At 35.6% G+C, this 14,742-nt stretch overlaps 2 protein-coding genes across 26 annotated transcripts in view; one reads left to right on the forward strand and one right to left on the reverse strand.

The window, feature by feature from the left end:
* The window catches only part of LOC148126078 (uncharacterized), a 217,123-nt gene extending 208,543 nt beyond the window's left edge, over positions 1-8,580 (forward strand). For 23 of the 25 annotated variants that reach the window (XR_015742755.1, XR_015742757.1, XR_015742760.1 and 20 more), the window contains 2 exons: positions 5,641-5,713; positions 8,266-8,580. The gene's annotated coding sequence lies outside the window, so the exon portion shown is untranslated. Of the gene's footprint in view, positions 1-5,640; positions 5,892-8,265 lie in introns of those variants that run through there. The other 2 variants (XR_015742754.1, XR_015742780.1) reach the window with 2 other exon arrangements.
* LRIG2 (leucine rich repeats and immunoglobulin like domains 2) overlaps positions 4,091-14,742 on the reverse strand; it is a 50,339-nt gene continuing 39,687 nt past the window's right edge. Inside the window, exons 14-18 of the mRNA XM_026712980.2 lie at positions 13,480-13,761; positions 12,620-13,069; positions 11,870-12,019; positions 10,130-10,414; positions 4,091-8,363 (exon numbers count right to left, since the gene is read on the reverse strand). Coding sequence (XP_026568765.1) covers positions 8,134-8,363; positions 10,130-10,414; positions 11,870-12,019; positions 12,620-13,069; positions 13,480-13,761 — 1,397 coding nt within the window. The 3' untranslated portion in view covers positions 4,091-8,133. The remainder of the gene's footprint in view (positions 8,364-10,129; positions 10,415-11,869; positions 12,020-12,619; positions 13,070-13,479; positions 13,762-14,742) is intronic.

Below are 14,742 nucleotides of genomic sequence, written 5' to 3' on the forward strand. Positions count from 1 at the left end.
CCAAGCTTGCCTTATAATTGGACAGTATAACTTTTGTGATATAAATATAAAAATACAATGCTAAATATAACCATCTGTCATTGTTTCAGAGGCACCAATTAATATATGTTGATTGATCTGCTATAGCATATAGTAAATCAGCTGTTTGTTTAATTGGAAACATTCCATTAAAGAGATGATAGCTAATAGAATTATTCCAGAGGTATAAGTGTTGAATTATGATATTATGTTTCTGTTTCCAAGGCCAAATGTTTATTTTTCAAAAATGATGTTTCTGTTTGATCTTGGTAATGCTATGTATGTTTTAGTTTACAGTAGTCATTCTTTACAAGTTTCATATTGAATAGGCATTGCTAGTCATTGCTACTACAGGAATGGAAATCATAAAACACCTGGCTGGAAAAAGCTGCTTTAGAAATTGGTAATCTCTGCCTCCAATCACAACACAATTTTAGAGAAAATATAAAATAAACTGCTATTGTTCTTGTACTGGGCCATGTCTACCAGGCTTCATGTTGCATGATTGGGCTGATGAAAAAAAACACAACCTCACTTCAGCACAAATGCCAACTTGTAATCAGGTAGCTGGATTCTCCGTTTCCATGATTATACAAAGAAGCTCTTGGTTACAAAGCTCATTGCTCTTCAGGATGGATGAAAGTGTAATATGTTGGAGACAGGGGATGAATGAATTCATTATGTAAATTTTATTAGCTAAAGCCAAAGAATGGGGAGCAGGAGGTGGAGATAACAGACATGAAAAGCCCAGAGTCATTAGGAAAAGTAAATATTACTGCTCTAATCTAGGATTTCATCAGTGCTGGCAATTATTCCTATTCTGTAGAAATGCCCCACTGGATATTCAATATATTTTTGTTTTCTTGTTATTTTACCTTCCAGCTGCATTTGCTAAAACATAGCAAGCCACCCTTCAGATTCTCTGCAACCTTTTTATTTGGGGGGGGGGGGGAAACGGGGGACGACACAGCCACTTTAGCAGTGCTGCGCTGCCATCTAGGGACACATATGCATATAATATGCAATCTACATTCTCAGGAGAAAAATAAGCCCCTTTGCTGGAAAAATAGACTTCTTCCACCTGTAGCTACTCATTAATATTTAAATATTGGTGTTCAATGAAGATTGCAAAGAGGCAGCAAACTGCTTAGGGAGACAACATTGGATTCCAGCAATCGGAAATTAAGGATAAGAGAAATGCTTCCAACACAGTATCTAATTATCTTTGAACTCTCAAATGATTAAGGCAGTAATCACATAAAGATAAAGCTACCAAAAGGAGGTAAATTATTAAGCAAACTTCAGGGAAGAAGCATTTGTTTTCTATCACCATGTTTATCTCCCCTGAAAGCCCATATCCTTCTTACTGACCACCCAAGACAGCAGAATTAATTTTTAAATATGCTTGGAGAACTGAGACTTTCAAATACTCATAATTTTATCTTCTGTAGAATAGGAAGTCATCCTTATTCCTCTCTTTAGTTAACCAATAGTTAGCTGTGCTTTTCTATCTGTGGGTATTTTTTTATATTTGAAACAAGGAAGGAAAGGAAATGTATTGAGTACTTAGAGTCGCATGCAAAAAATTAAAATCTTGCTTCTGTTCAAGTATTTCCATGAATCCCCAAAGGAATAGGTGCACTTAAAATTTCTCCATGGGTGCAAAATTTAACACAATGTCTTGATACAAATTTGAATGCATTCTCACTATTTACCTGCAGTCAGGGATGGGAAAGGAGAAACTTGTATTTCTAACACATTGCAGATGGAAAAGAGAAAGAGAAGGATAATGTTGCGCTGGTGTTTCTGCTTGTTAAAATCCGATGTTTGATTCATGGCTGGTGCCATATGAACTGGAATTTCTTAGCTCAGTGCTTATCAACCTTGGCATTTTTAAGATGGGTGTCTTCAACTTCCAGAATTCCCCAGCTAGCACAAGAAATTCAGTTAACATATTAATGCTCTTGTATGCATGCCAGTGTGTGGATTTCCTTGCTGATTTTAATATTCTGTCACATCACTGGTTGTAAGTTCTTGGAAGAAATTATTCCAAAAACAAAATGGATTTTCCCCTTTTATGAAAGCAAAAGTTGGACTTTGAAGTAAGATAAGAACAGCACTGATGTTTTGAGCTCAGGAGAAGACTCTTGAGAATACCATGGTCAGTCAAGAAAACAAACAAATGAATCACCAAACCAATCACCAAACTCAACAAACATTGAGACACAAATGACCAATCTCAAATTATCCTACTTTAGACATGTTATATGAAGATTTATCTCTATGGAAAAGGCTCTGGTACTGAGAAAGATGGAAGGAAAGAGAATAACTAGCAACAAAGTACTGCTTACGATGGGGGTAGTAAGAAGAGCTAAAAGTCCAGGTTAGGGACTAATCACCATGGAGAAAAATCTATGTGGTTGCTAAGGTTCAATTACTTGATGCCATATAATAACATTAAATTAGTGTGCAATTTGAACCTGACAGTAAATAATTTGATGTTCTGATCAGGAGGCATGAAGCTGGGCAAAACTTTGACAGGTCATATTATTATGAGAAAGTTCTGTCAATTTTCTAAAGCTTAACTAACCTTGAAAGGTCCAACTAATAATTGCCAATCTTTACAATGTAAATTCCATTTAATTTTTTTTAATAAATGTAGCATTTCCTGAAAGGAAAATTAGATCTGAAAATTGAACTATTGTAAGTTTATTCTTCAATTTTATTCTTGAATCTTTTTTAAAAAAAAGATTGTTGCTTTACTTAATATTCTACTATGATACATACCATCACACTTAGTGCACAATCATACAGTTTTGTCTTCCTCAAAACACACTAGCCACATTTAATATGCGTTTAATGCTAGAGCACTTTAAACAGGCAATGAACTGCTTATTGAAGTTTGTAATATATGCATTCCCATTGTACAAGATCATTACTTAAACTATATACTCAATTCTTGAGGAACATGCAGAGATGATTTCTGAATTAGATATAATAAAGTGAATATGGGACAATTTTTTTTTATTATTTCTTATATTTTGAACAATTCATTTTGGACATGCTGTAATCTTGTCCAAAGCTATTATGGGTGTATGTGTGTGTGTGTGTGTGTGTGTTTTATAAGGATAAGGAACTACCTTTTCAAAGTATCCAGTGGTTTGAGTGCTATACCAGCAAATCCTTTAATATTCAGATTCATGTATTGTTATATAAAAAGAGCTTTTTAAGTACTTATACTTGCTCATGTGGAAAGAAGATTGACACACATCTTAATTTCATCATACTTTCTCTATTACACCGATTAGTCAGTTTCTATCTTTGGCAGTTCTGTGAATCTAATGTACAATATGCCCATAAAATTTGTAGCCAATACTTCTCATGATATATCAGCAATTTTACAGGTGAATGAACTATAAATCTAACCCTAATAGAATTAGGTCAAAATAGTAACTTTTTTTTTTTTTCATTTCTGCATGATATGAAAAGAATATAACAGGATAACAGAGTTGCAGGTCTTCTAGTCCAACCCCTTCAGGCAGAAAAACCTATACCATTCCAGACAATTGGTTGTCCAATCTCTTCTTTAAAACTTCCAGTGTTGGAACATATACAACTTCAGGAGGCAAGTCATTCCACCAATTAATTGTTCTGTCAGAAAATTTCTTCTTAATTCTGTTGCTTTTCTCGATTAGTCCATCTCTTGCTTATTGTCCTGCCTCCAGACGTTTCGGAGAAATAGGTTGACTCCATCTTCTTTATGGCAACTCCTTAGATATTGAAACACTATCATGTCACCCTAGTCCTTCCTTTCACTAAACTAGACATACCCAATTCCAGCAACCATTCTTTATGTTTTAGCCTCTGATCCCCTAATCGTCTTTGTTGCTCTTCTCTGTACTCTAAAAAGTCTCAACATCTTTTTTGCATTGTAGCAACCAAAACAGGATTCAGTATTCCAAGTGTGTAGAGTGGTATTAACACTTCATGGGATCTTAATTATATCCCTCTATTAATGCAGGTTAATTGTTCAGAAGACTACCCCCCTCATAGATCATGACAACCCAAAAAATTAATTGTGTATTCCTTTATTGGATAAGGTATATTACAACAGACAAACATATTACACATGCTGTACAAAATATACATTCTGATTATGTGAGAAAATATAAATAGTTACAAGGCAAGAACAGCTATAAGAAAACATTGATTTGCATTGCCCTGGATATTTACAGCTATAATTACTTTGGCATTGGAAAACGTGTCAGTAATTTTCTTCTCTGAAAACTGCAAAAAAAAAAAAAATCTTTTAAAGAGCTCACATGTGAAGTGTTTCAAAATTGCCTAAATTCTAATCCCAGGCACAATTCCTTTTAGATTTTGCTTTCAGAGAGGAGAAAGTATTTGCTTGCTAAGGAGTCATCTTCCCAAAACATAGCTTAGAGATGAAATGTTTAAATTCTTTGCTCAACAATTTAATTTTAGACATCCTTGTACTCATAAATCTCCTCTTCATTCCAGATGTCCAGTCTGATTGCTGAACCCATTCTAGCCTCAAAGCTGTATCACTTGTTTTAAATAAAGATATGCAGGAAGTCCTTGTGTAGCCACTGTTCAGTTATCATGGAATGAAAAAATAACTTCACATCAATCATCACATTTACAAGTTTCTATAAAGAAACGGAAAGCTGAAGATCATAAGTACAGCCATGGTTTCACTCTGTGACTGCTTAATAGCTGAGTTGCCAGCCCCAGTTGTGGTTTCTAAATGGGAACTTCCTTACATCTAACAAGATTTGGGTTACCAAATCTGTCTCACTACAGCGATGCTTTTGAACTTCCAGTGTGAATAGTAAAATATTGAGATGTGCAATGTGTCATTTACAATCTGGCAGGAAGTATATACAAAGATGAAATGAAGTTCTGGTCTTACATACTTTTCCAGCTTTGGTATCTCAGATTCTCCACAATCTGTCTCAATTTCCCATAACCTATTTTCATCACTTAGTGAAAGAAAATTATCTCAAGTGCTAACTTTACATCATGTAAAATAGAAATGTTTTAACTATCTGGTAGGTGTGCATCCTCAAGAAGATCCAAAACCAGCAACAAGAAATTCTAATGCAGAACTTTCTATTGCAGAGTTTTGTTTAGCACACACCAATTTTTTATTCAGATTACAAAAAACAATTCTTGCTTCCTCTGACACAAAACATGGTTTTAGTGTAGCCTGACTCTTATCCTTCTCAGTGTACTTTTATTTCACCAAAGGTTTTTAACAGGAACCTTTCTCTTATATAATTCTAAAACTCAACACTTACAATGATAATAAAGTGCCTCTGTTATCAGGTTAACAGAATGCTTATCCATTTCATCACCTTCCTGGCCATTCTGTACATTCAATGTCTTGCTTTTTACTGTTAAAGTTCAGGTATGATTCTCACAGACAATAAAGCAGCGAGCATTAAAATTGTAGCTGCAAGCAAGATTAACCAAAAGCTACTGTTTTTGTGGTTTAGTACTTTGAAGCAAACATCTTAGGAAAATGGCTATTTTGTACCCTAGAAAGCTGAGCTTTATCTACTTGCTGACAATAATCTGCCTTGACTTTTGTATTTTCAGCACTGCTACAGACTTCAAACTAGAGATGCCTGTAAGATTTGGGACACCAATATTATGAAGAAATAAACAATATGTAAGTTGGCACTTTCCACTGGTAAAAAAAACAAAAGGGCAAACAACTTAATGAGTTCATTCTTTCACAGCTTAGTTACCTGGCTAGCTACTTTTTGTAAGTGGGACAAGCCCACTGGGATTCTTAAGTTACAAAGGAATTTTACACAGGAATTTTACTGCTTCCACCCAGAAAGTCTGGCCTTATATAATAGGAGTCTTGATGAAAACACTAAAATTCCAGCTAGTAAAAAGGGGCCTTTTCCAGTTAAATATTACTCATGAGCTTAGTACATATTATTTCCATTCATGGGGATATAGTCACTGATTGATTCATTTACTAAATAATAAACTAAACAATAAAATAACATACAAATAAAGAAAATAAAACCCAGTACAATATAGCAATAGCACTTAGACTTATATACCACTTTACAGTGCTTTACAGCCCTTTCTAGGTAGTTTCCAGAGTCAGCATATTGCCCCCAACAATCTGGGTCATTTTATCAGCCTCGGAAGGATGGAAGGCTAAGTCAACCTTGAGCTAGTGAGAACTGAGACAGTTAGCAGAAGTAGCCTTCAGTCTAACCATTGCGCCACCAAAAGCTCTTTGGAAAAGCTCAGCCTTCAGGGTTTTTTTCTAGAAGGCAGCGATGTTGGAGACAAATGAAATATATTTGCCTCAATAATTTTTCATGCCAACATTTTACTATAGAAGTATACCAAATAGTTTACAAAGCATCTTTTACTGAACTCTGAGAAAAGATACATGAAACTCAGAATGTGGCTAATTTGCAAATTAGACTACAATCCTATAATTACTTGAGAGTAAGCCTGCTGCACTTAATGGGACTTAAATTTGAATAAATATATATGGAACTGCATTGACAATTACTATTTTTTCTACATTTTGTCAGAATTCAAATGCTTGCCACAGCTGATAGAGTTTATGAGATGTCTTTTACCTGCAATCCAGAACTCTGAATTATTATAGCAGGAAAAATTAACGAACAGATTATCTCAAGAATAGCAAAGATTAGCAAGATTATATCAGTCTAAAAAGGAATCTGTAGACTATTGAGGTCTATACCCTTTATTTGTTATTTTGACATAATCTTCCTTTACTAGCTGTTCCACTGTTGTATCATAATTGTAGTGTTGTATAACATTTCATCTTGGTGTACAATATATATTAGGAAATGTGTCAAATTCCTTTCCAGTCCTGTTGTGTCAAAGGTTTCTTCTATACCAGAGATCACCAAATTTGGCAACTTTAAGACTTGTGGACTTCAATTCCCAGAATTCCTCAGCCAACTTCGGGGAGTATGGCGAAGCCAGTATGGCTGGCTAGGGAATCCTGGGAGTTGAAGTTCACATATCTTAAAGTTGCCAAGATTGAGAAACACAGTTTTTTGACTAAACATTGATGTTCAGCTCATTTAATTCTTTACATCTTACACGCTCATTGCTTAATTTCTCAGCCATGGGTGTGAACAGAGGTAATCACTTTAATGTTTCTAAGCTTGAAAAAAGTAAAATCATTTTAGTATCCATGAAATTTTAAAAATGACTTCACATTAAAATGGTTCAGATACCAACTAATACATCAACTTAACCATCTCTCACATCATATATATCTTATCCTGTATTAAAAACCAGGAGCTGATTCACAAGAAATTCTCCTTATGCACAATCTTCTTTTCATCAATTACTGCCCATACATAAAACTAGAAAGTGGAAGTGCCACCAAAGAATGAAAATCTGCAGTGGCACAGCATTTGATAACTCCAGTCATGGAGTGCAAAAAAAGTAATTATGAACCAGTCAATTTGTATCATTCTTAGTAAACATTAATTTCTGATTTCTACAAAAACAAGTCAGAGAAATCAGAATGATGTGATATTTAGCATAATTTTTTAAAAAACTGTACATTTCAGTCTCTCATCTCCATTAGTGTATACAAAATATTTATATTATGTGTATATATTTACATCTGAATACTTCAGAGAGAGAAAAAATAAACAGAGTTTGTGATTGGACATACTGACGGGAATTCCTGCTAGTTGTCAGATGGATAAAAAAAAATCAAGCAAAAGTTTCATATTGATGAATACCAAGGAATCTTGCTAAGTGGCTCTTTTAAAGTTATTTTTTTCAGCAGGAAAGATAACATATGTGAACCATTCTTGGAAATGTTTCCAAGACAACAGAGACGCTTTTTATCACAATTCCACCACTGTGTTGTATCTTCTTTTTTCCACCATCCGTTTAAGACTGAGCTTCAATATATGCTACTTATTGGAAAATAGCAGAAGAAAGTGATTTTGCCCTCCAGCATGCAGTCAGTGTTGGAAGAATGAAACTTTTTTGCCATGAGTCAAAATATGAGGTAGCAAAAATACTAACAAATGCTTCAAGCTGTTAATGTTTCTTATTTCATTTTTATGTATCTTCACGATGTTCTTTCATGTCCTGAGTCCTGTTAAAATCAAAGTTGTATTGATGTAATCTATGATGAAGTCTAGGAGGCATAATCTGCTCTGGCTCTTTCTCTGAGATGTCTTCATTTCGCAGAACTTCTGGCACCTCCTGGATCTTAGATGGAGATGAACAATGAGGGTGCAATAATCCCAGATCATTATTGATACCCCATAAAGACTGTTGAAAAAGATCTGTGGAAGGAAAAATTGTAAACAACCTTAGTGCTAAGATTCTGAACAATCCCCAATTTCAGCTATAACAATACATTTAAATCATGTATTCACTATTTTTCTATGTTTAGGAATAATTTTGTACATTTTATAAAAAAAATGTATATTCAGTATATCTACAAAAACATAAGATAACCAAAGTGTATTCCAAACTATTAAAGAAACTTATAAAGAAGCACATACATCTAACAATATTTATAGAACATGGAATCTGGGCTTCAACGTAAGGTAACTGTCAGCCCTGGAGCCATTTTCTCCTGGCACCTCCAGGACTGCCAACAGCGGAGATGAGTTGAGCTGTGGGTACGGAAGGGGGGAGGTAAGAGATAGCTGGGGATTGTATCCAAAATAAAATCCTTTCCTCTGCGAACCAAGGACTTTCCCACCAGCTGCGAGGAGGTGGGATCTGAGACCAACAGACTTTTCGACTGTGACTTGATTGGACTGTGTGATGGAATTTATGGGCAGGGAAAGAAAAACTTTACTTTTAACTAAGGGGAAACCCGAGGGGGGTTTAGAGTCGGGTTTCCCCAGATGTGCCAATATGACATGCCTAATACTTTGAGGAATATGTCTGCCTTGGAGTTTTGATTCCATTGGGTGTGTTACTTGGAATCTTGACAGTAACTTTACTAGTCCTTTTTAAGTCAAAAATGTATTCCCTGCAATAAATGCAACAAGGCATATTTGGAAGGTATTGTGTAATTCTCATTCTTATTCATATGAGAGTTTACACTATGGGATAGTCCCAGTTTGAAAACAGGAGTTTAATCTTTTTTAGGGGGGACGGACAGATTCATGAGCTAATGATATTAATTTCTGATTGATCCAGTCATCAAAATATTAAATAAAATTTCAGATTGTCTAAAACTATGGAATGGCAACATATTAAATTAAAATATCTTTTAATTTCCCTATTTGGTCCAAAACACATTAAGATAAATGGTATTTGCAAGAAAGTTCGACAATAATTGGAATATATCAGATTTAAAAATGAATTATTTAAGTCTTATGTTCTTAATATGAAAACAATTCAAAATGTTCGTATTTACTGATTTGACAAAATATTTTAAAAGGTATGGCCACTGACTTCATGATGTTGGAAAGAAAATTGTAGAGAGGGACACATATGTTTTCCTATTTTGCTTAATATCCGTAAGTTTGTTAATATGATTTTGCCTTTTTCATTTTTTTCTTTTTGTGTCCTTTTGGTTTTTTTTATACAGGAAACCAAATAAAAATATACTTCTGGAAATATGAAAACAATGTTTATATAACCTATTGTTTCGGCTTCATAAACAAATTACATTTAGATAGATTTTGAATAATGGATCTTGGAAATTAGACATCAACAATAAGAGTGAAATCTGAAAGCCACTTAGAACCACTGTTGCCTTGTGGTTAAGGCAACAAGCTATAAACTCCTGAAGTTGAGTCCCACCTTAAGCATGAAAAGCAGTTGGGTGATTTTAGGCAATAACTCCCTTGGCTAAACCCATCTCACAGGGTTGTTGTAGCAAGGAGGGAGGAGTAAAAGATATGTTCAATGCCTATTGAATAAAAATAATGAATGGGAGATAAAAATAAATAAAAATTAAAATTCTGAAAAAGGCAGATTCACAATGTATATTTTGCAATGTAGAAGTTAAGTATTTTGCAACAGCCAATTCATTATTCAGGTGAAAATGAAATCATTTAAATATCAACCAAAAAAAAAAGGCACTTACCACTGCCACAGGACTGAGAACATGGTTTCCTCTCATGTAGCCTGTCTTGACTGTTAATAAACACAGACCTATCTTGGCCATCTGAAAGGCTATTAATAGTTGTAGTTTCGTCCTGAGGGCATCCAGGATAGGGCTCTTTAGACATCTGCACCATTAGGCTGGACAATGATTGATCCAGGGGATCATCCTCAGTGTTGTATGTATAAGGACAATACTCCCTGTTTCTGGAATAGATGTTGGCATTGTCGTAACAATCCGAGCAGATCACCAATGGCTCTGTGCCACCTAATGAAAAATAATAATGGCAAATTGTAATACTCTGACATGATCGCTTCTAATAGGAAAACAAGTGACAAATACTTTACTATCTATGGGAAAATCTTTGAGGATATGGAGTTTTGCAAACAAAAGCCAGAAAAAATAGACTTATACACTTGGAAGGGACTTTAGAAGTAATTTAGTCCAATAATTCAACCCTTGCTCAGTGCAGGAACGGCTTGTTCATAATGAGCATTTAACGAGTCTAACATTAGGGAGGTTAGGGAGGGAGAATCCAATTCCAGCATTCTGTCATTTGACTTAGAAGGGGGAACTAGCAAGCCCTTGTCAATTTGTTCCAGGCCTTGCCTTCAGGCTTAAGAGATGCTTTCTCCCAGCAGTTGGCTTTATAGGTGTGATTAGGAGAGCTTCAATTGGTTAAAAGTAGGACTGGATTTTAGTTCAAGAAAACTGGAAAGCACAACTTGGAAATAAGAGAAGAGGGGAGGGGAGGGAAGGAATTGTTTCTTTACCTACTCTCCCCCCTTTCATGAGTCCAAGGATTGGTTCTGGGTTTGCTGGCTTCCTTGCTGGGCTTCTTCATACAAGTGCATCCAGAAAAATACAAATAATTTCCCCTTCTCCAAATAGCCTTCTCTTTCACCAAACAATCCTAGCTTCCTGATTTTAAATCATTTCTATGAGAGTAATTTTTTTAAAAAAAAGAAAGCACGTATACAAAGAAAAGGAAAAGAAACCAAACAATGAACTCCCTTTTTAAAAAAGCTTCATTCGTTCACTAGTTCTGCAGTGATGATGGACTGACTGTGGAGGGTAAGGCAAATGATATCTAAGCTGATGCAAGGAGTGCATCAATAAAAATGACATTTTCACACCTGACACCCAGTGGGTCTCTGCCTACCCATGTTGCAAACTCAGAATGGGCTTATACAAGTAGCCTTCAATGAACAACCATTCATTTAGTGACCATCTGAAGTTAGAACGGCACTGAAAAAAGTGACATGACTGTTTTTCACACTTACAACCGTTGCAGCATCCCCATGGTCATGTGATCAAACTTTGGATGCTTGGCAACTGGTTCATAGGTATGATGACTGCAGTGTCTCGGGATTCCCTGATCCCCTTTTGCAACTCTCTTATAAACAAAGTCAATGGAGAAGCCAGATTCACTTAACAACCATCTTACTATCTTAACAACTGCAGTGAGTCACTTAACACCTGTGGCGAGAAAGGTCAAAAAATGGGGACAAATTCATTTAACGATGGGTAGTTGAGGACTATCAATAGTATGTGCTACATAAGAAATTAATTATGCGTTTAATCTTGCTTTGATCAATTGTGATTCAATTTACATTCTTTGAAAAATCTCAACAATTATAATCAGCATTTGGTGGGTCACAGTAAATTGGCTGTGGAAAATAATCTAATTTTTGCCTAAGAATAAGACACATTAAGACTTACCATCTGGGCCTTTGTGTAGGTAACTACTGGAGGGAGGCATAAGTTGCTGATTGCTTCCCGCCTCAGAATTACTGTAGCCTTCCTGTGGCTCTGACAGAGTCCCTTGAGAAGATAAGTAGCTAGGAATATCAGGAGGCAAATTTACCTCTTCTAAAAAAAGGAGGAAAAACCCCCCAATAGTTAATCATTATATTTTCAATATGACATTAAATCTAGCAACTAGGTATCTATTATTAAGACAGTAACATTCAAGCAGGATATCAAGAAACACAGCCTCACGCTGTACAAAGAAAACTTACCTAATATGGCTAGAACAATAACATTTCATTTTCATTTATTCTTTTCTAATGCTAATTTACTGTCATTAAACTATAAACATTTATTAATTTTCACATTTAATTCAATACTATAACACTATTTTTTCTGAAGATATGACAAAATGTAATTTTTGAAAATTGTTATCCAATAAACTGTTAAATACTGCAAGCTTATCACAAACAATAGGGATGAATTTGTGCATATTCATTTACAGCTTTCTGAATCTTCAGTATTTTGACTATATAGAGGCTGTACATAGGATAATCAAAGGCTCTGGCATTACCTCTCTGACAGAGGTTTGACAGTTTATGAAACAGGTATTTCTGGATGTGCAAACAGATTTCAACTAAGCCACTTTAGATGGAATAACTCCTTTTACCAACTGTCATTCTAACTATGAAATGAGTAAGACTGAATTTTCAGGTTTCCCACCTGTGTTAGTGATGCTATAATCTTCACTTTTTCTTCTCATGTGATAGATAACAATAACCCATACGAGAGAGGTGCCTACGACACAGCAGACCACAACAATGATCACAATCCCAACTGTTGTCCAGCCATCATCTCCAATTCCAATGCCACTTTGGGAAGAGTCACAGTTTGGTGAGGATAATACATATAGATAAATATGGCCACGCACTGTCCCAAGTGTATTAGACATAATGCAAGTATATTTTCCAGCATCCTCTAATCCTGCATCTACAATGATGAGCAGTTGATTGGCAGCCGCAAAGAAATGCCGTTCGGTCACTGTCAGAGGGCCATCATCTTTGGTCCAGTTTAGGCGAGGGGCAGGGCTGCCACTAGCAATGCACTGCAGAACCGCTGTTTCACCTTGAGCTACAGTCCTGTCTTCCAGAGGCCTAACAAATGAAGGTGTTTCTGGAAAAACAAACATGATACTTAAAATATGTGCAAATGCACCAAAATATCTTCACACTAGGGATTCATGGGAAAAATATTTCTATAAATATTTGAAGATTCAATTTGATTTTGGGATTAGACCACATTTAAATTCAAAACAAAATAACAGTATTGTTTTTCATTGCCTAAATCTAAGGATAGCATTTTCTGATACTACACTATGTCGGTATTATTTTATATAAAACTGTCAGGATGGTTAACCATCAATCCTAACATTCCTCCCTTCCAAAAATGCCGGAGCCCTAATACACAATAACTGATTTTAACTTTCTGAGACGGAAAACAGCTTGAGCTTATACCTGTAGAGACAAACCACCTGAATTATATCCAAGTATGAAAATGACTCATGTAGCTTCAAGTCTGCTTACCTAACACAGTCAACGTTACATTTGCTGATATACTTCCAGCCACATTTTGTGCCATACAACTATAAATCCCCATATCTTCAATTTTCACATTTACTATGAAGAAGACATCATCTTCGGGCATCACATGCATGCGCCTTTCACGAGCGGCAGGGAAATCTGTGCCGCCATCTTTTTGCCAGGATATCTGGGGTGGTGGATGGCCTTCTGCAGCACATTCCAATTTAGCCATGGCTCTAGTACGTACTGTCAAATCCATGGGTGTTTTCACAAAAGAAGGCAGCTCTGAATGAAAATGCAATAGAATTAATATGGGAATTTTCCTTATACAGGACATACAGAATACACAAACATCCCCTTGTTAAAAGCTGTAAACATTTTTTTACTTAGATTTATACTAAACATTTGGAAAACTATCTGGATTTTAGGAGGTGGTGGATAAAAATTATCCTCAAGTCTACTTTGTGACTCAAAAGATAGTTGGTTCTCCACTAAAAACTCAAAAACAAAAGCAAACCCACAACCATCACAAACTAAGATCCATCAATCTGGCCTTAAGATCTAATTTACTCCCAAGGTTTAATAATGATTTGGAGGGGGAAACAAAAAAGCAAAATGATTTTCAGTTTCTCTGGAGCTCCCCATGTCTTCACTTTTTAAAAATCTTTTCATCCTTTATGGTTAAGAAAGTAAGTAGTTTCATTACAGTAAACACAGTAAAACATCCTCAATCTAGACTACCTTACTGGAATGATTTGATTTAGTACGTTAGAAATTAAAGGGCAAAAGTTTGTCATATAACTTACTGGCCTCATCCTTTACATCAGGTGAATGACTGCCCAAAAGTATTTGGGCACCTGAATTGCAGAGGAACTGGCTGCATTCTGTCTCCAGATGGGAGGAAATCTTAAGATAAAAAAGCCAATTCACAGAAATAGGATTGAACCAGCCAAGAAATAAGTTATATGAAAAACATGTATTTCTTAATGTACTAAATCACATCATTCCAGGCATGCCTTGACATTATCCATGGTGCTTGCATAATTCCTGTTACCACTGTGGTCGTTACCATGGTAGTTGGCACCACTCTACTCCTCCTTCAGCAATTGCACGTGGAAGACTAAGCAGCAACTCTTCTGCACAGGGGAGAGACTGCTGCTCTTACTTTTGCTTCCATGGTCTCTTTCTAATGCTGCTGCTACCACTAACTCCTTAGGTTACAGCTCTCCTGACTCTAGTACAGTAGATATACCAGATGGGAAGCTA

Source organism: Pseudonaja textilis, chromosome 3 (genome assembly GCF_049901715.1).
Source record: "Pseudonaja textilis isolate UNSWEBS1 chromosome 3, rPseTex1.2, whole genome shotgun sequence".
In the NCBI taxonomy this organism is placed as follows: Eukaryota; Metazoa; Chordata; class Lepidosauria; order Squamata; family Elapidae; genus Pseudonaja; species Pseudonaja textilis.